The following is a 19,827-nucleotide window of genomic DNA, read 5'->3' on the forward strand; positions in this document are numbered from 1 at the left end:
TCTCCCTGTTTGCCTCCCTCAGACCCTAAGTTTGTAGAGCTTGGGGCTGAGAACCCCCAGCGAATTTGCTTTCCCTCCAGTAGCCATGCCCCCGGTAGCTGGTGCAAGAGACCTCAGTTGTCAGCACTGGTGGGAGCGGTAGCCGGGAGTTCCACGCCGCGAGTCCTGTGCCACTCTTGATTCCCTCGGTCTGGCTATGGAGCTCACAGGAGAGCTAGGAGGGGCCCTTACGGGAGAGCTGGGAGGGGCTCTTAAGGTTTCCCCGCTGTGTGGAGAGAGATGGCTAGGGGATTATACACCTGTTGCGCTGGTTTCAATGAAGTTATCTCCTCCGCCTGTGACGTCAGTTCTCTGCCAAGGTGGTATCCCGTGCAAATGGTGACCGTTCATTCCCTTTGCCGGGTGACCAATGCAACGGGTGAGTCCTGACTGACTTTCCCAAGCCCCATTTCAGTCCTGTGGCCACTGCCTATTAAGGCTCGGTTGGCTTTTACTTCTGTATGTTCAGACGAGCCGACCAGTTATTTCAGCGGGATCGTTAGTGCTGAGTCACAAGAAGCAGGAGAACTTGAATGCAGCCGATCCGGGCTCCGTGTGTGTGTTCTGAGGGGCCCAAACTGTTCGCCCCAGATCCACGTCAGCTCAGCATTGCCTAGTGATCCTGAGCAAACAACATTTAGACAATTTACGACTCCCTATGCCCGCGCAGCTGGAGAGGTCAGAGACTTGATCTCTCCGTGCCCGCAGCCATGTTGGATCCTCTCTTTATTTCATTTTTGATCCATGTATTATTGTAAAACATATTGCTTAATTACCAGGTATTTGGTGCTCTTGTAGATATCACATTTAATGCATTCCTTATTTAGCTCTTGTGAGTATGAGTCAAATAAAGTATATCATCTGAAAATTCAATCCTTTAAAATTTATAAATTTTTACAGTTAAATATGTTGTCTATCTTAGTCAACATTCCACATGCACTGTGAATTAGTGAATATTGTACAGTTGTTGGTTGTAGAGTTCTATTAATATCAATTAGGTCATGACAGTTGATAATGTAATTCAAATCTTCTATATCCTTACTGCTTTTTATTAATACTTTTTTATCAATTACTGTTAAAATTTCCCTATTATCTAATTATGTGAATTTTTCTTCATGTAATTTGAAGCTCTGATTTTAAGTAGACATACATTAATGTATTGGTAAATATTTCTCTGCTGATATTCCATGCCTGTATATTTGTTTTTCATATATGAAAACTTAATTGTCTATTAAGTCCTCAAATGTATTTATAATATCAGTGTGAAAGTCTTTTTTTTTTTTTCTGATTGCAACATTTGTGTCTCCATAGAGTTGATATCTACTGGTCATTTTTTACCCTTGACTCTGGGTCACATTTTTTTGTTTCTTTGTACACCTAAAGGTTTTTGGTTTCTTATTGAGCATTATTAGTCTGGATTATGTTATGTTGATTGAAGAATTATTTTTTGTCTTTGAAGGAAAACTCACATTTTACCCATTTTAGTTTCAAGTATAGCTTTACCTCTACTTCTCACTGTCTTCCAATATTTTTTGCTTTCATCTTTTATTTGTTCTTTCTAGATACACATGACTGTAGAGTACATTGTGAAATATTTATAGAAACATGGAACATGTCTTATTCTAATTGAGATCTCAGGCTTGTGGTTGTACAAAGTCTACATGTTACTGTTTTTTGGTTTATTAGTAATTTAAAGACATTGCTCCATTGCCTCCTCTGTCTCTGCCTTTTCAAATATCTAGTTTTTTAAATATTTCTTTTTAGTTGTAGTTGGACACAATATCTTTATTTCATTTATTTATTTGTATGTGGTGCTGAGGATTGAACCCAGGGCCTCGCACATGCCAGGTGAGAGTTCTACCAGTGAGCCACAACTCCAGCCTATGATTTTTAATTTTTATTATATGGTAGATATTTTATACTACAAAACTGTAGAAGGTCAAATTAATATATTCTATCAGTGAGAATTTTCTCTTTCCATCTGTTAGGTGTGCAGGATAAGGGATAATCACATTAATCTAATCAGAGATTGAGCAATATTGAAGTTACATTTCAGCTTTAGTTAATTTCATTCCACCTCTACTTCGACTCTCTCAGGGATATCCCTCTAACAGTATGTAGGTTTCAATCAAAATATTGGAATATTTGGACTGCACTTCAGAGGCTTTGGTCTTCATTCTTTTGTTTCTATTCTCAACATATGGCACTTCAAAATTTGGTAGATACCTTAAGAAAGAGCTCAACCATTCCTCCAGTAAAGCCTTGTCTTCTAAATATTGGGAAACTACCAGAGACCTCAGTCCATCTTAGAGAAGGAGTCTAGTCCCCAAACTCACAAAATCTGCCATAATAGAAATCCAGCCTGACATCTAGTACATAGTCAATAAATGTTTAATGAATTAATAAAGTATTGTTCATGGGAAATACAGCAGCAGAAGTGTTCCACTAGTGCCTAGTTATTATGTTCTAAATGATCACTGATTCCTGGGTTGTAGGCAATGGAATTGATACAGGGATAAGAAGTCTTGATCAATAGTTTTCTACCACAAAACAAGATAATATAAGGTGCTAGACACAACCATTAGTTTATGGAGATAGTAAATATTGCTGCCAAAAATAGGTGTCAATGGCTGATGTAATTTTGGTGAGTGCTGAGGTTGAGAATATTTTCTTAAGACTATCTAAACCTACCTCTAGGATGACATTGTAGCCGCTGTGGAAAATGGCAAACAGAAATCATTTCTGGTGTTATGATGTCCATTTGCCATTTGCCATGATGTACTGGGGATTTAACCCAAGAGTGTTGTTATGTTTTGGATGTGAGGTGTCCCCCAAAAGTTCATGTGTGAGACAATGCAAGAAGGCTCAGAAGAGAAGTGATTGGATTGTGAGAATCTTAGCCCAATCAGTAAATTAATCCCTTGATGGGACTAATTGAGTGGTGGGCAGGTGGGGTGTGGCTGGAGGAGGTGGGACATTGGGGGCCTGGTTTTGGGTATACATTTGTATTTGGCAAGCAGAGACTCTCTTTTTTTCTCTCTCTGCTTCCTGATCATCTCGTGAGCTGCTTTCCTTTCTCACCCTCTTTTGCTATGATGTTCAGCCTCACCTTGAGCCCTGAGGAATGGAGTAGGGCTGTCTATGGATTGAGACCTCTGAAACTGTAAGCCTCCAAATAAACTTTTCCTTATCTACACTTGTTCTGTCTAGGTCCTTTAGTCACAGCAGTGAAAAAAGCTGACTAAAACAGTCACTTTACCACTGAACTACATCCCCAGTACTTTACATGTTTTCATTTTGAGACAGGGTCTTGCTAAGTTGCTTATAGCCTTGCTAAATTTCTGAGGTTGGCCTCAAACTTGTGATCCTCCTGCCTCAGCCTCTTAAGCTACTGGGATTACAGGTGTGTGCCACCATGCCCGACTTCCAGGAACATTTTTAATGGGGCGAAGGAATCTTAAAGATAATCTAGGCCCATGTTTGAATCAGGAGCAGGTGTCAATGCTTGTATGCTTAAAGGTTTTATGTCAATTTTGAGGCTAACAAAAATCCTGGGAGACAGGATTTTATTTTTTGAACATTGATGGTGGCCACATTGATGGTACGTATTATGGAAGTGGTAAATTACATGTCTACCCAATATATGGTTATCTTGCTCAAATAAGTGTTCCAAATATTTTCTGCATCCTAGGGTTGTCCAGAGTCTTAGTAGGGATATATTTGCATAGAAGTATCTACCTATTTCCTATGAAGGATTTTCTCTAATGGTTATAGCTGAGGAAAGATGATTGTAAAGATCTTGCAAGGACCTAGGCCTGAAATTTTCCAAATTTGGGCTGATGGTGTAATGATAGATGCTGTAACATACTCCCCAAATATTTTTTTTTGTGGTGCAGTGTATCTAACCCAGGGCTTTTTGTGAATGCTAAGCACATGCTCTACCGCTAAGTTATACTTCCACCTCCTTAATGTCTTAAACACAATAGAAGCTTAATTCTCACTCAAATAATAACACAATGGTGTTCTTGGTTGGCAGGAGACTCTCCTCCAATATGGTGATTCAGGAACTGAGTCTATGACCATCTTAGGGCCTCATCGAAATCTGCATTTAGCCATAGAAGTTGAAGGGAATGTAATTGCTGCTTAAAAGCCTTAGCCTAGAAATATCACATATTACCTCCTCTTACATTCCATTGCTTAGAATTCAGTCATATGGCTATCCTTAGCTCCAAGAGAGGCTGGTAAATGTGGATTATCTTTGCCCAACAAGAAAGGGAAGCAGATGTGCTCTGAGTAGCTAGCAGTCTCTGACATAACCACTTTGTAATCTTTCTTCTGATGGAGGTCCAGAACCCAGTAGTTTTGTCTGCTTGGTTCAAAAGAGAATGAAGTCAGAAGAAGGTGACTAATTTTCAACCTGTAGGCTGAGTTTCCATGTCTGCCTAATTAATTTAGGTTATAGTAGACTAAGAGAATTGTCATAGGTGTCAGACTTTTGTGTTTAGTAAGCAGTTTTGTTGATCTTTAGCTGCCATTTCCACCAGGGGTAATTTAACCTTGACTTGGGTCATCTTGTTGGAAAAAAACAAGCCCATGTTTTAAGTCCCCAGGTGCACACCATCTCAATAAATGACCCACTATCCTCTCAGTGCTCAAAATAGAATAATATTTGATTTAATTCTTTCCTTTACTCCCCACACCAATAGGTAATGTGATTTAGAACTCTAAAAAATATATGCTTTTTTCTGTTTACTCACACTACTACTATTCTAAGCCTGTGTGTGTGTGTATGTACATGCACACTTGCATGATGGTATACACACATATACACACACACATACACCCACAGTTGTCTCTCAGTGTCTATGGGGGAGTGATTCCAGGACACCCCCTCAGGTAACAAAATCCATGGATGTTCAAATTCCTTATATAAAGTGGGATATCTTTCATACAACCTATGCTCATCTTCCCACATATATTATATTATCTCTAAACTATTTATAATACCTAATACAATGTAAATACTATGTGGACTGGGCTTGTGAGGTAGAGCACTCGCCTAGCATGTGTGAGGCACTGGGTTCAATCCTCAGCACCACATAAAAATAAGATGAAGATATTGTGTTCACCTATAACTAAAAAATAAAATATTAAAAATACTATGTAAATAGTAGTTATACTTTATTATTTAGGTTATAATTGCAAGAAAAAGATTTTTAAAACATTTTTGATCTGTGCTTGACTGAATATGCAGATGCAGAACCCATGGATACAGAGAGCCAATACATGTATGAAGTGTGTGTGTGTGTGTAAACATGTTTGCATAGTGAGTTTCAGCAATTAATAATTTCCCAATGATCCAATTCACTAAATACATTTCTTCAAATTACCTGACCTCTCTGGTATTCATCACACTTTTCTGAAATTCTTTCTGGCATTTTTCTCACTTTACTGAAAGTTGTCCTGTAGTGTTAATGATGTTGCTGTAAATAGGCTTTTCTCCACTTCTTTGGCCTCCCTTCTTGGTTTTTATGTAGGCTGCTTTTCAATTTTCTATCATTTAAATATTGATACATTTTTCTTTTCTATTTTTTCCTAAATGCTTTCCTTGCATAACTTCATTCATCCCCATTGATTTAACATATCATTTATATTCTCACAATTCCTAAGTCTGTTTATCTAGATCAGACCTCTTTCTTGAGTTCCAAACCCTGAATATACAACTGTTTCAAATAGATCCATCTTGATATTTTACAGGTACCTCATTTTCTTTTTTTTAAATTTGTCTATGTTTATTTATTATCAGCAATTTCACAGGCTATGACAGATACCTCATTTTCAATGTCCCAAACTGAATCTATAGTGTTCCACACCATGAAATTTGCTTTTCTATCTGTCTTAGGTTGGATTACGTAAAAGCTGAGTTTAAGATGGAAACTCTTGTTCAGATTACTTATTGAGAGAATGCTCTCAAAGGAAAAGAGTGAGGAAAGCAGGATATGGTAGAGGTAAAAGCTAAGTAAGTATTTGATCTCAGCTGGAGACTACAGACAGTATGATCTCATGGGAAAATGCTGGAGCACACGTTATATCATGAGTCCCACCTTGAAACCAGATAACTAGACATTTGGACTATCCACAACCAATCATTGCCTGAGATCTATGGGTGGGCTTAACCTCCAAGGTAAAGTGACTTACCTTTGGTTTGGGCCCTGTTTTTTTTTTTTTTTCTTTCTGAGAGTGGGATAACTGAGTTATCAACCAAAACTCATAGTAGCTGGGGAATGCACAGTAAAAGGGATGTGGGTGGTGCACCAAACATCCACTACTACACTACCTTGGAATCCCTTGTATTAATGTATAGCACCACCAACTACCCACAAATCCAAGTAGAAATCTGAATATGATTATGGAGTTTATTTTTCTCTTTCTCATATGCCTTTTGATAGAAATAATAATAGATGACAATCACTCACTGAGTTCCTATAATATAAATTTCAATATATAAATATATAAAAAATTTATAGCATGGTTTTCAAAGTCCCAAGGGATGTGGCTCAGATCCATTTCTGAAGCTAGTTATTTCATGGTCTCTCCTCTGCACATTCTTGTGGGCATGCTAGGCCTGTTGCAGTTTCTTCAACACAACATGCTGTCACTCTTAACCCCTCCATCAAGTGACTCTCACATGGTCAATTTTTTTCTTGTCCTTCAGTCTAGTCAAGATTCTACCTCCTCAGGGAAGCTTTCTCTGACCCCCAAGGCTGAATTAGATATTGAACATCTGAACTCTCTCAGCATCCTATGTCCTCTTCTTTCAGAACACATTTCATGGTAAAATACAATTGTCAGATAATTTGTCTGTCACCTCTCATTGAATGCCAGCTTTTTCAGGATAGTGATTGCATTTTGTTTATTTCTGTTTGTCTGGCATGTCATTCTGTGTCTTCAACATGGTGAGCACACACTAAATGTGTCTTATATTAGTGGGGAAAAATGAATATGAAGGGAAAATGTAGACAGAATTCTAGAGGGATTTTTTTCTGATACAATTTTGTAAGGTCTAAACTTATGTTTATGTAGGGAAATTATTTTAATAGGTGCTGAGTAGATAAGTATTCATAGAAAGACAACTTATTATACTTTTTACTGCACTATCTCTCTTTAGTTTTCTTGGATCCACGAGCTCCATTTCAGAAAGTCCCAGAGGAATCATGGTGAGAGGCCCAGCTCCAGCATTTACTAGTAAGTATGCTGAATGAAATTCCTGCCTGAAATTTCCCTCTTTGTCTATTGCATTCATTTTTCTATTGCTGCTGTAACAAATTAACACAAACTTAGTGGCTTAAAACATCAATTTATTATCTCATAGTTGTGTAGATCAGAAGTGTAGCCAGACTCAGCTGGGTGTTCTGCTCAGCATCTTACAAGTTTGATGTTGAGGGGTCAATTACACTGAGTTCTTATCTAGATGCTTGAAGGGAAAACCCATCTCCAGGCTTGTTAGCTTGTCAGCAGAATTTAGTTCAATAGAGTTTTGGAACTGAGGTCCCCATTTTCTCACTGGCCATCAGCCGAGTCCTGTTCCCATCTTGTAGAGGCTGTACAAATTCCTTTGCTCATAGCCTCCTTTCTCCATCTTAAAGTCAATATTGGCAGACTGAGTGCCAATAGGTTGAATCCCTCTGGCTCCTTTGGTCTTTCTCTTTTCCTTTTTAAAATATCTTTCTTTCTTTTTTTTTTAGTTGTGGATGGACACAATATCTTTATTTATTTATTTTTATGTGGTGCTGAGGTTTGAACCCAGGGCCTAACATGTACAAGGCAGGTGCTCTACCACTGAGCCACAACCCCAGCCCTTCTTCTCCTTTTAAGGGCTCATTGTGATTCGGTTAGTTTCACTCTGTTAATCTACTTATGCCCAGATGGCATAACACAATCACATAATAGGGCTAGGGGTTAGAGTTCATGGGGTGAAAATTCTGCTTACCACCGCCACCAACCAGGATGATGAAGAGAATGTTATGTGCCCATAATTCTGTTCCCCAAATGAGACAAGACAACTGTGACTCTTCTCTTTCCCTCCTGTTTCTGCATCATGAGAACATTAACCCTTTATTGGGCTTCTTCCATGATTTGGGAATGTTTGCCATTATTAGTGAATTCTGTTCCCAAAGGAGCTTAGAAGACATACTGACAAATGAGGTTGTGAAACTCCTGCTGGATCTCATCAAGGTTAATTAAAAGACTGATGAAATCTTGGATTTCCCTTATAGATTAAAAGTTTTGAGCTGTTTTATTTTCCTCAGATCACTGTGATCATTCCACTCTTTCACCTTCCTTCCTGTCTTTTCACAGTCCTCTTGTTTATATTTGTTACAAGGTACTGATACAGCCGGTATTTACCTGCCCCACTCCTTAATTTGAGGACCAACTATTTTTTTAACTTCTTATTTGTCATCAAGTACTCTTCTGCCATATATATAAAAAAAATGGTATACATATAAATTATATATATATATATATAATTTATATATGGCATACATATAAATTATATATAAATCATACATGTATATATTATATATATAAATTATATATACATATATAAATATATATATTTATACATGTATATATAATTTATATGTATACCATTTCTTTATATATATGGCAGAAGAATACTTGATGACAAATAGGAAGTTAAAAAAAATATATATATATATAAATTATATATATATATATATATATATATATATATATATATAATTTATATGTATACCACTTCTCTTTTCTCTGTGGATGTGGGAAAGTGCTCATTCCCAGAATCTTTGGTGCTACTTAGCGTCACCTTCTAGTGTTTACCTTCCAAAAGGTGACTCAGCCTTTGCTTACCATAGGTATGGGCTGGGAACTCAGTGCTACCAGAAAGCCAAAAACTGTTGATTCTATAAGCCAGCACCTGCATTTTCAGTTCCAAGGGCTGCTGACAGCCAAGAAGGTTCATGGAAGGTTCCATAGATGGGCTTCTTTGGAATCCATGAACTAAATGAAATGATAGGCAAATTGGGTGTATGTGCATTTTGTGGGGTTGATCTGGATAATCAATTACTTGTCAAGCTTTCTGCATATTGATCACAGTCTTGATTTCTGTATCATGGCCTAAACCTTTTCAAGGGGGCATGGAAGGGGAAGACATTACCTCACTTCCATTCTCTTTAAGATAGGGTGATTATTCTTCTTTTATAGAGGCTAAGAAAAACTAAATGAGCTACGCTTTACTATGTAGTGTCTGAGACACATAGTAGGTACTAAATAAATATTTATCAGTTAACTATGAAAGGGCAGAAGTGATAATAGATTATAAATCTCCTAATACCTATTCTAGTATTCTTTTTACTCACTCTATAAGCAAAACCAAGTGGCTTAAGGGAGAGGCCTTTAAATGACAGTGTTCTCAGGCCAGTGATGAATGAAACCCAAGCTTTAGGAAACCTGAGGGATATCTTTTGATTGTAGACTCTACTTGGAAGTACTGGAAAGTGCAGACTTTTTTAGAACATAAGATGTGAAACATTCAAATACAAAGGGATGTTAGGCTGAAAAACAGATCCAGATACTTAAAAGTACTCTCAGCATAAATGGTTCTGAAATGAATGAAGTAGAATATGGATATATTTATATGCAGAATGGTTAAACCCATATGATAGAGTCCTGATAGATCCCATTTGAATGTCATGTAAAGGCTGCCAGGCAAGAACAGAGATCAGTGATATTCAGCTTTCATTTTCTTTTTTTATTGTCTATTTTTAATGCAAATTGACATTAAATTAACACAAAATCAAATGGCATAAGTATATATGAGAAAATACTGACATTTACCCAACCATTTTTCTTCATATCCCCCACCAAATTTAGCTATTGCTAACAATTTGGTGAATGGACTTGTAATTCATTTTATATATATTTACATACATTGCAGATGATATTTTTGTTTGTTTTTTTAAATATGTATGCTACCACTTACTTCTGCAAATTACTATTTTTCACTTACACCTTGGTGTAGAGTTCTGTCAGTACATACAGATCTATCTTATTCATTTTAATTATTTTTAAATATTCTTTTAGTTATTAATGGACCTTTATTTTACTTATTTATATGTGGTGCTGAGGATCGAACCCAGTGCCTCACACATGCTAGGAAAGCACTCTACCACTGAGCCACAACCCCAGACAGTTTTAAGCAATGCAGAATATTCAAGGATGTAACATAAATGTAGCCCATCCCTTATTGATATTTAGTGTATTTCTAATTATATACTATTATAAAAACAAATGTGGAATGAACATTCTTCTCTCTGTCCCTTTGTGCATATATGCAACCATTTCTCTGGAGGAGAAGTAGAAACTGTGGAGTAAAGGGTTTGTATGTTTAAAATTTTATAGCTATTGCTAAATTGTCCACCCAAAAAGCTGTACCAGTTTTCACTGTTGCCAATAATGGATGAGACTTACATTAGACCTGTTGGAGAAAATCACAATCACCAAATTCTTGGCAATTATGTTTCCATCCTGTTTCTGAAATGTCAATAAATCTCCAAGTAACACATAATTCTCCATATACACGTAATATAATTCTTCATCAAAGCCTACCATTTTAGAGCTAGAAGGGTCCTAAACACCTTGTCAGGGTTTGTTTTGCCTGCATATAAGAGAACAAGCTGAATTCTGGATCATAATAGCTCATGCCATTAACAATATCAGAAAGTGGCTCTAAAAGCACAAAATAGTTAAATAAGTTGCTAAATAAATTCTGTTGTATCATTTGCAGGGCATGAAGCACTTATACCACAGTGAGTTTGTTCATGGGAGGCTAAAGTCTTAGAACTGTGTGGTAGATGGGCAGTTTGTACTAAAAGTGACAGATTATGGCTTTAATGACATCTTAGAAATGCTGAGACTCTCTGAAGAGGAACCTTCTGCAGAAGGTAAGCAATGAATTTGTACCCTTCTGATGCACACAAAGTAACCACAAAGCTCAAATGAAAATATGCACTGAATTAAAGCCTCAGGCTCATTTCAACTCCCCACTTTTGTTGAAAATCCAGCCTCATTTCCAAACCAAAGGACTTGAATGAAGTCTGCATGCTGTAACCTCAGCCCAGCCTAGCCTTCCAAACAAAGCCAGTGCAATAATGTTCAGTTCCTGCTGTGGCAGGATTAGGCTGTATTGTTCAGAGACCCCAGCAGTCCCTGGAGAATCTTGCTGAATGCTAAGCACACAGTAGGTGCTCAATAAATACTTGTCAGATTGAATGGAGGGTAATTTGGAAGCTGGACCCCTACAGAGTACATTCTAGAATGGGATGTCACTAGAATACACCAGTATTATGTCTGTCAGAGGAAGAAACAAGGAGGGGCACCAGCAAATAAATGTTTCATGGGTTATGTGAGATGGCTTCAGATAGAATTATGGCCTACTAAGTAAGCATGCCTGTAGTCCATTTTGTGTTTTGTCTTCTGTCCATTGCACCAGTGGTAGAACTAAGAAATGCCTGTAGGGGTCACAACAGATCAACGAAATAGGAGAAATCTAAGATGTGGGGGTGAGAAGGGGAGGAGGGAACAAACTGATAGAAAAGAGGGAGAGAGAAATAAAAGGAAAAAGAGAAAATGAAAACAGTTAAATACATATAGGAAACTTGAACATTAAAAGCTTTAACTTACATTGTGAGGGTGAAGAAGAGAAGGAATGACACAGAAATGCATAGAAACAGACAACTCAAGAAGACAGGGGAGGAGTTGCAAAATTACAATATAAAACCATATTCTTAAGATGTTCTTTGGCATTATAAATTTGCTTTATTTTATTAGTGTATTATAGTTTTACATAATAATGGGGTTCATTTTGACATATTTGTAAATGCATACAACACAGTTTTCTTTATTTGAATCCCCAGTACTAGCCCATTCTCTCCCTTTCTCCCTGATTCATCCCCTTACTGTACTTTATTGTTCTTAGGAACCAAGGCAGAGGGAGGAAGAGAGGGAAAGGGAAAGACCTGGGCAATAAAGTTAACAGAATTATACTGGGTGAATGAATGAATATACCATAATGTATTCAAATTGTATTTTAGCTATAATGCATCAATTAAAATAAATAAATAGATGGCATTACAAATTTTAAAACTGCTGACTTCACTGCACAAAGGAAAAAAGAATAAAAGACACAAAGTGAGACATATGCACAAATAGAGATGGACAGTCCAGTTCTCGGTGGAATCATCTTTACACTTTACAAGTTCAGGAAGTTATGGGTCCTGCCTGGTCTGGGCCTTGCTTAGCTACTCCTATTTCAACTATCTCAATTTTTGAGATAGTGGAGGCTTGTGATTTGCCCATATCATGCAGCTACTTAGCAGCAATTCTAGGACTTCCATTCAGGCTTTCTGAATCCTAGCCCCTACACCCAGTCAAATGAAAACTTAAATTTCCTTTCTTCTGCCCATTCATGCTTTGGAAGGATTGATGCTCCTGATAATCACAGTGAAAGGCAAGTGATCTTGCCACTCTCTGTTTCTTTCTGTGGACATATTCCTGTTTCTGACATAGTTGATAGCAAGTACTTAACTTTCTGTCAAATTTTGTCATGTATAAAAGGTAAAACACAATCCTTAGCTTCCCAGAGTTCCATTTAATCCAAGCCTGGCAACTTCCATGCTTAAGGACATTCAGTCTTAGAATAAGTAAAGAATACCTGCTCTCTCTCTCTCTCTCTCTCTCTCTCTCTCTCTCTCTGTATGTGTGTGTGTACTGTCTCTCACTCTTTTCATTTCACTTCACTCTCCAAATTGCGGTCTGTTCTTCACAGTGTAGTCAGAGGGAGCTTGATAAACTGCAAATCTGATCATGTTACAGCTATGCTGACCTCCATTGAATGGCTTCTCATTGCTTTTAGGATAAAGTTCAAATTCCTCTATATGCCTTATGGGTCCTGCCTGGTCTGGGCCTTGCTTAGCTACTCCTGTTTCATCTCTGTGCTCCAGCCATGCTGAACTCCTTCCAGATGTTTATTTATACCAGGCTTTCCCTTACTTCTAGTTCTTTACACATGATATACCCTCTGCCTATTCTTCCCTTCCCACTCTGTCATATACTCAGCTGGGTCTGAATAAATTCTACTTCTATAGAGCTGAAATACCACTGCATTGAGAAGTTTTCCATGACTCCCTCTGCTCAGCTAAGTTGGCCTTCTTTGTGATCTTTAGAATCCTGAAGTTTGTTGTAATACCATAGTTTGTTAGTATTACTCATTTAATTAGCTGTCTCATCCCCCACCCAAACTATGAGCTATGTGATAACAAGAAACAAGTTTTCCTCCTGAGGGACTCCTACTGAGTGACTTAAGTCACCTGGCAGAATAAATATTTATGGATTAATGAAATAGAATGAACTAAAGGAACTGCTTCCCTGCCTTAGGTGACAAGGCTAATAGGATCTTCGATTGGAACAACATACATGTCAGGTCATCTGGCTCAACTTCCATTTTGCAGATGGGAGAACTGAGGTTCAGCAAAGTAAGATAATTAGTGGCCAAGCTAAGGTTTTGAACCCAACTCCCAGTTCTGTGTTATTTTGTACTGTACCACGCTGGTTCTCCAGAGTGATTTAATTGCCATAGCAAGACTCAGAGATAGTACTGGTTCCAGCTAGTGCAAAAAAACAAAAAACAAAAAAATCCAAAGTGATTTTTCTAGTTTTCCTAAGGGTTCAAGTTTAATGGTGGCTAGTGGCTCTTACTTGTTTCTGGAGTGGGGATGAGGAAATGGGGTTGGGTTGTAAGTGTATTCATTATTACCCACTCTCGACTATATAAGTATAGTGCAGATAAAGCCTCATTTTAGCCATTAACAACATACATGTCAGTGCTCTCTGAAAATACTGTTTGGTAATGATTGTATTTAATCACCTAGCTTTTTACCAAAGAGTTTTGCCCTCTTTTCCCTTCTTGTGCTTTTAAATGTGCAGAGAGAGTGGATGGCAGGAAGAAGCAGCCATATACCATTTTCCATGCTCTCAAATGTCCACCCCAGCCCTCCCTTCCAAAACCATCATGCTTGAAATCCCACAGTCAGAAATGTATTTCTTTGGCTAACATATCATTCAGTCTTTTGGTTTCACTTGTAAATATCTGTCCTCTGAGACAGGGAGACATCAGGACAAAACCAATATGGTGAGTGCATCAGAGACTTTCCATAGGGCCTAGTACAAGGACAAAGGCTGGGGACACCTGGAGAGCAAAGCGAGAATATGGGTACATGATTAGGAATGAGGCTAGAATTTCTTGTTCCATCATTTTGATGAGGGTTGGCTGAAAATAAGAATTTCCAGGGTGCATTTCTCTTTCCTGGATTTCACTACCAAACCACAGTCATCTCTGACCTTTCATCCTCCTTCTTGCTTCATAGCAACTTGCCCCCTGGGCTCCCTTCTTATATCACAAATTTAACAAGATGAAAAGTTAGCCATCACTTTCCCTCTGACACCCCCACCCTTTGCAGCCATTCTTCTCCTGCCTCCCTAACTGAATGTCAACCTGTTTACTTCAATTCCCTCCCCTTCACAAAGCACAGTGAGCCCATCCCCAGTCCTGTCACTTCCTTCTCCATTGTAGCCTTCTAATATATTTGGTTCCTCATCCTACTAATGCTGCCCCACCCCCATTCAGGCCCCTTTCACCCCAGCTACTGCAATAACTTCCTAGCTAGTCTCCCTGACTCCAGCCTCTCCTTCAATCCAACTTGTGCAGGTTGCCAGATTAATCTTCCCAACAAGGCTTTCATCAAATCCCTCTCCAGCTCCAGCACCCCTACTGCCTTTTGTATTCATTCCAAATGCCTTCATTTGGCTCTCAGGGCCTCTCACCTTCTGCCCCCATTCTTCAAGCCACCCTCCCTCCCCCACTTCATCAACCCCATTTCTCCTTTCTCATTATTCCTTAACAGAGCCCTTCTCTTCAGCCAAACTAATCTGCTTACCACCCTCCTACCACCCACAATTTGCTCCTTTCTGCCTCTTGTTCTTTTGCACATACTGTTCTTTCTCCCTGCAAAGCCCTTACCCTCTCAGCTCCAGAAAGCTGCATCCTTGACCTTCTTAATGAGTGCACAGAAGACTTAACTTTTCCAGGAAGCCTTCCTGGATTAATTTGGTCTGCTCAATTTTTTATTAGTTTGAACCTGATGAAATTGCCGATATTCAGCCATTTTCAACCCACAGACATGATAATTTTATAGGGTTCAACTCAAAACTTAGCTCCACTATATTTGACTACTCTTTATATTATCAAAATATATTTCTGTATATATTGCCTACGTTGCCCCCTATAAAAATTTCTGACATTCTGATTGTCATAGACACTGAAACCTTAGATAATATTTTGTCCCCTATGGGGCCTGAAATACATCAGAGCATACAGTGGGTATTCAAATTTTGCTTTTAATAGAATCATTAACATGTATGATATAGTGGTTGTCATCGCCATCTCTCTCATATTACATTTAGGGGCACACACGGCTGTCTTGCCCACTGTTTTTTCAATACCTTGAAGGCAAATACAAGGTCTGATTCATCTTTAGTACTGCCCCTTCACTTCTCATAATGCCTGGTACATATTAGACCCTCAATAAATATTTGTAGAACTGAGTTAAAGTAACTGTTGTACCTTTTTGCTCTGCAAGGAACAGAGGAGGCCTGGGCATCCTCTAATCCTTTTAGAGAAGACCTGGAGAAAGCAAGTTGTGAATCCCTGAGCCCTGGCACAATCAAATTACCAGACACATATAGATCTTAGCAAACAGCAAATCCATGGCAACCAGTCTGGCAGTGCACTTGCCTTTCCCTGGAAACCTGCCAACTGCTACTTGCAGGCTCAAGAGAGCAAGAAAGCAAGTACCAGATAATGTCTACTGCAAGCTTCTTGCCCTTCCCCACACCTCTGCTGTGTCTGTCTGCATAGTCCTGGGGTGGAGAGGGTTGTATGTTTCCTCTGTGCATAATTCCTTAGATTAATAGATTCAGACTGGGGGGTTGCATGCCAGTCTGTATGATAAAAATATAGAGCAGTCAATAAAACAGCACCCTCAGCCCTTGAGAGCCTTGTAGGTGTCAGTTAATCCTCCGTACATTCATTGCACAATTCTTTCTTTGCAGAGTTGCTGTGGACTGCCCCTGAACTGTTGAGAGCTCCGAGTGGCAGCAGATTTACAGGAGATGTGTGTAGCTTTGCCATCATCATGCAAGAAGTGATGATTTGGGGAACCGCATTCTGCATGATGGAACTGCCTGCTGAAGGTAAGCAGGAGGTGACAAAAAGGTACCATAGGCCCACTGTGTCTCGATCATCAAGCCAACCCAGGCTGTTGTGATTTGCCAGAAGAGCGTTTGTGCTGACAGACTGCTAGTCTGCAAGCAACCCATGTTGTATGCAGGTGGGACCTAGAGCCAAAAGGCTTTAAGCATCTGCACTAACCATGGGGGCATCCAGGCAGCTAGTCCTTTTTCAAATTGTGACATAAGCCAAGTGCCTACAAGACCTGTGTCAATACATTTGTCCTCTTTTCCAGTCCCCTCTACTCCTTTGAGTCACTTCTTGCCAAGGTTTCAGCACTACTCATGATGCCTCTGGATGCTGATCTTTCACTGTGACATGACACAGGTTTTCATTCTCATCACCCATTTAAAACACATGGCTATCAGGCAAAATCCATCAGTGGATAGTAAAATCAGTGGGTGAAAATTTGAAGAGAAACAGGATATCTCAAAGCATGAACCCACAAGATAAATACTCATTACAAATGGAAAAATAGTAAGTTTACAAATGCAGGATCCTGCAGACACCACCTTACCCAGGTGTTCTCAGTTGCTATCACCAGAAATAAGGCACATCAACAACATGTAGACCGGGCATGATGCTCTAAGAAGGGCACAAACATTACCTCTGAGGTGTTCTTGCTAAAAAAAATTCATAACCTCAATTTAATCATGAGATAATTTCAGACAAACTCCAGTTGAGATACATTTTACAAAATAACTGTCCAGAACTCATCAAAAGTGTCTAAGATAGGAAAAGAATGAGGAAAGGTCACAAAGTGGAGAAAACCAAGAAAGAGCAGTTACATACAGCATGAGGTCTGGAATTTTGAAATTTTAAAAAAAGGACATTAGGGGAACACTGATGAAATTCAAATAAGGACCCTATAGGGTGTTGGACAAATGCTAATTTCCTTTGTACTATGGTTATATAAGTTACTAACATTTGGGTAAACTAAGTGAAGGGTATGCAGGCAACTGTACTATTTTTGCAACTTTTTAAAAAGTCTAAATTTATTCTTAAAATAAAAGATTTTAAAAAGGAAAAAAGGTCACTTAGCTATCTTTTGCTGCTCTCAGGGTCTCACATCAGTCGTGTACTTAAAATACCCCAAATGTTACTCATCACTTGTTAAATGAAACCTTGATTCCTCATGCAACATATAGAAGCCTCTAATACCATCCATTTTCTACTTCTCTAGGATTATCTTCTGTTATTTCCCCCATTCCAACTAAACCACATGCCTGGCAGTGCCCTGAAAATCTCATGGTCTCTCCTACCTCTGTGCCTTTATACATGCTGTTTACAGTACTTGGAATTCCTTCATCTCCCCCCGCCCCCATCTTGCTTTCTCCAACTTGTGCCAACTCCTCTGGGAAGGCTTCCTTGACTTCTTCACTGTGGATCAGGAACCCCCTCTGTGTTTACCTGTACATCTCTCTGCTACATCTTTGTTTCCTTTGTCTTTGTTTAACTCAATTGGACTATGAGATCCTCAAGGGCATGAATCACGCTGGGCCTAAGGAGATAGGTGACCCGTTCAACTGGATCGTGTTCTGAGACAGGGACAAGGACTCCCTCTAACAGAGAGTAGATGGGGCATAAGCATTCCAAGGGGTTTATTCCCATGACTCTATTGCATTGACCACAGGATGCAACACAGGCTACTCTAGGAGAAGGAGAAGGTGTGATGTCATAAGGAGCTGAGAAATTAGAGGCAAGAGTTGAACTTTTTTCATGGAGACAAGGGGCACTTATCAGGGTTTGATTTTGTTATAGCCTATATAGGAGTGGGAAGGGCACACTGGTGGGCCAAGCAAGGTTTGGTTCATGAAGCAAAGGTTAAGAGTTGGTGGGTGGGGAGGGGACTGGGGATGAGAAATGAGTCCAAAGATGTAGTCAGGGGCCATGTTAAAGAGCCTGGATTTTTATTTTGCAGGTATTGAGACAGTAATATTGCCAGATTCATGTTTTAGGAATGGTTTGGAAGTGTCTAGGCTGTAAGCTGAAGTCAATGAAGCCCAGTGTGGCTTGATGGGGACATTGAGAGCTAAGGATTTTCTCCTGCTTCCAGGGAGTGAGCTTTTTCCTTTTGTAAAAAGGTCAGTCTGGGTGATCTAGACCTTTGGTCACTAATGGCTTTTGGGTTTGAATAGGGACCCAATTGAGGCCCTAAGTGTGGACGCAGAACAGTGTGGTAGATTGAGATTGCCTATGTTCATATTTGAATCTGTCACTTACTAGTCATGTGACTTTGGGGAAATTGCCACATCTGTTTGTAGCGAGAAGCCAAAGAATAATGCATGCAAAGTGCTCAACCCATAGTCTGATATATAGTAAATATTCTGTTGGAAGTGGCCTTCATTGATCATCAACCAGGAGGGGCTTGATAAAGCCCTCAGCTGTTTACTGCTATTCTTAATTCCCTTTGCCTAGAGGCCAGTCAGATCCCAAAGCCCAGACTTGTGGTGGACCTGAGCTTGCAGGGAGAATTATCTGCATCTCTTATGGGTAAGGTTTAGATGATTTGGGTGTGAATGAAGGAAACCAGGTTATCAAAGCATTGGAATTGACATCGGGTAAGTAAAACCTAGTAGAAGTAGGATAAAGTTGTGTCTAAATGATACCAATAATTCAATTGATTAATTTCTTACCCCCTTCCAAAGGTCTGATACAGACTTATGCTCAGATACAATTGATATTCAAGTCCCCTAAGGAGAAAACAAAGAAAATGATCCTGTGTTTTTTCCTAATAAACCCCTTTCTTGCCTAAAGCTCAGTTATCTCTGTTGATTCTTGGGTAATTTTTCCATGATGTGTAAACCTCTCTCTTTCTGTATCTGGACAGAAATCATAGACAGGCTTAACAAGCCTCCTTCTGTGTACAGACCAGTAGTTTCTGAGCATGCCCCTCCAGAATGTCTGCCTTTCATGAAGCAGTGCTGGGCTGAGGTAGCAGAACAATGACCAACTTTTGATGAACTATTTAACCAGGAAAAGATTCTCTAAATCTTACCACTGCCCACAAGCCATCTTAAAGCCACCCTACCCAAGTGCAACAATTGGGTGTTTAGCACATTGTGGAATAAACTTGCAAGGGAAAAGGATACTTCTCTTGGCAATCTGAGAGTGGCTACTTTGAGGTCCTTGGTGCTAGGGCATCACCACTGTATCCTCCAAGAGCCCATGGACTGATTTTGGTGTACTTCTGTATCTGAATATCTTTTTCAGGTCATCCACAATCTGGCCAAACCAATCTTTTTACAATGGAATTGAACTAGCAGGCATTTGCAAAGATTGACATTGAGACTGTCAGAAGTTGATATGATAGAATGCATGGGGCTCTTCATAGAGCTGAGTTTGCTTTGGAGATCTCAGGGAACTCTGATAGTATATCATTTATATCATGGCAAATTGGTTTT

At 39.1% G+C, this 19,827-nt stretch overlaps 1 protein-coding gene across 1 annotated transcript in view; it reads left to right on the forward strand.

The window, feature by feature from the left end:
• Gucy2f (guanylate cyclase 2F, retinal) overlaps nt 1–19,827 on the forward strand; it is a 113,290-nt gene that overhangs the window by 65,061 nt on the left and 28,402 nt on the right. The window contains 4 exon segments of the mRNA XM_048796867.1: nt 8,130–8,274; nt 10,865–11,021; nt 16,246–16,386; nt 19,254–19,395. Of these exon segments, the coding sequence (XP_048652824.1) occupies nt 8,130–8,274; nt 10,865–11,021; nt 16,246–16,386; nt 19,254–19,395 (585 nt within the window).

This window comes from Marmota marmota, unplaced genomic scaffold (assembly GCF_001458135.2).
Source record: "Marmota marmota marmota unplaced genomic scaffold, marMar, whole genome shotgun sequence".
NCBI lineage: Eukaryota > Metazoa > Chordata > Mammalia > Rodentia > Sciuridae > Marmota > Marmota marmota.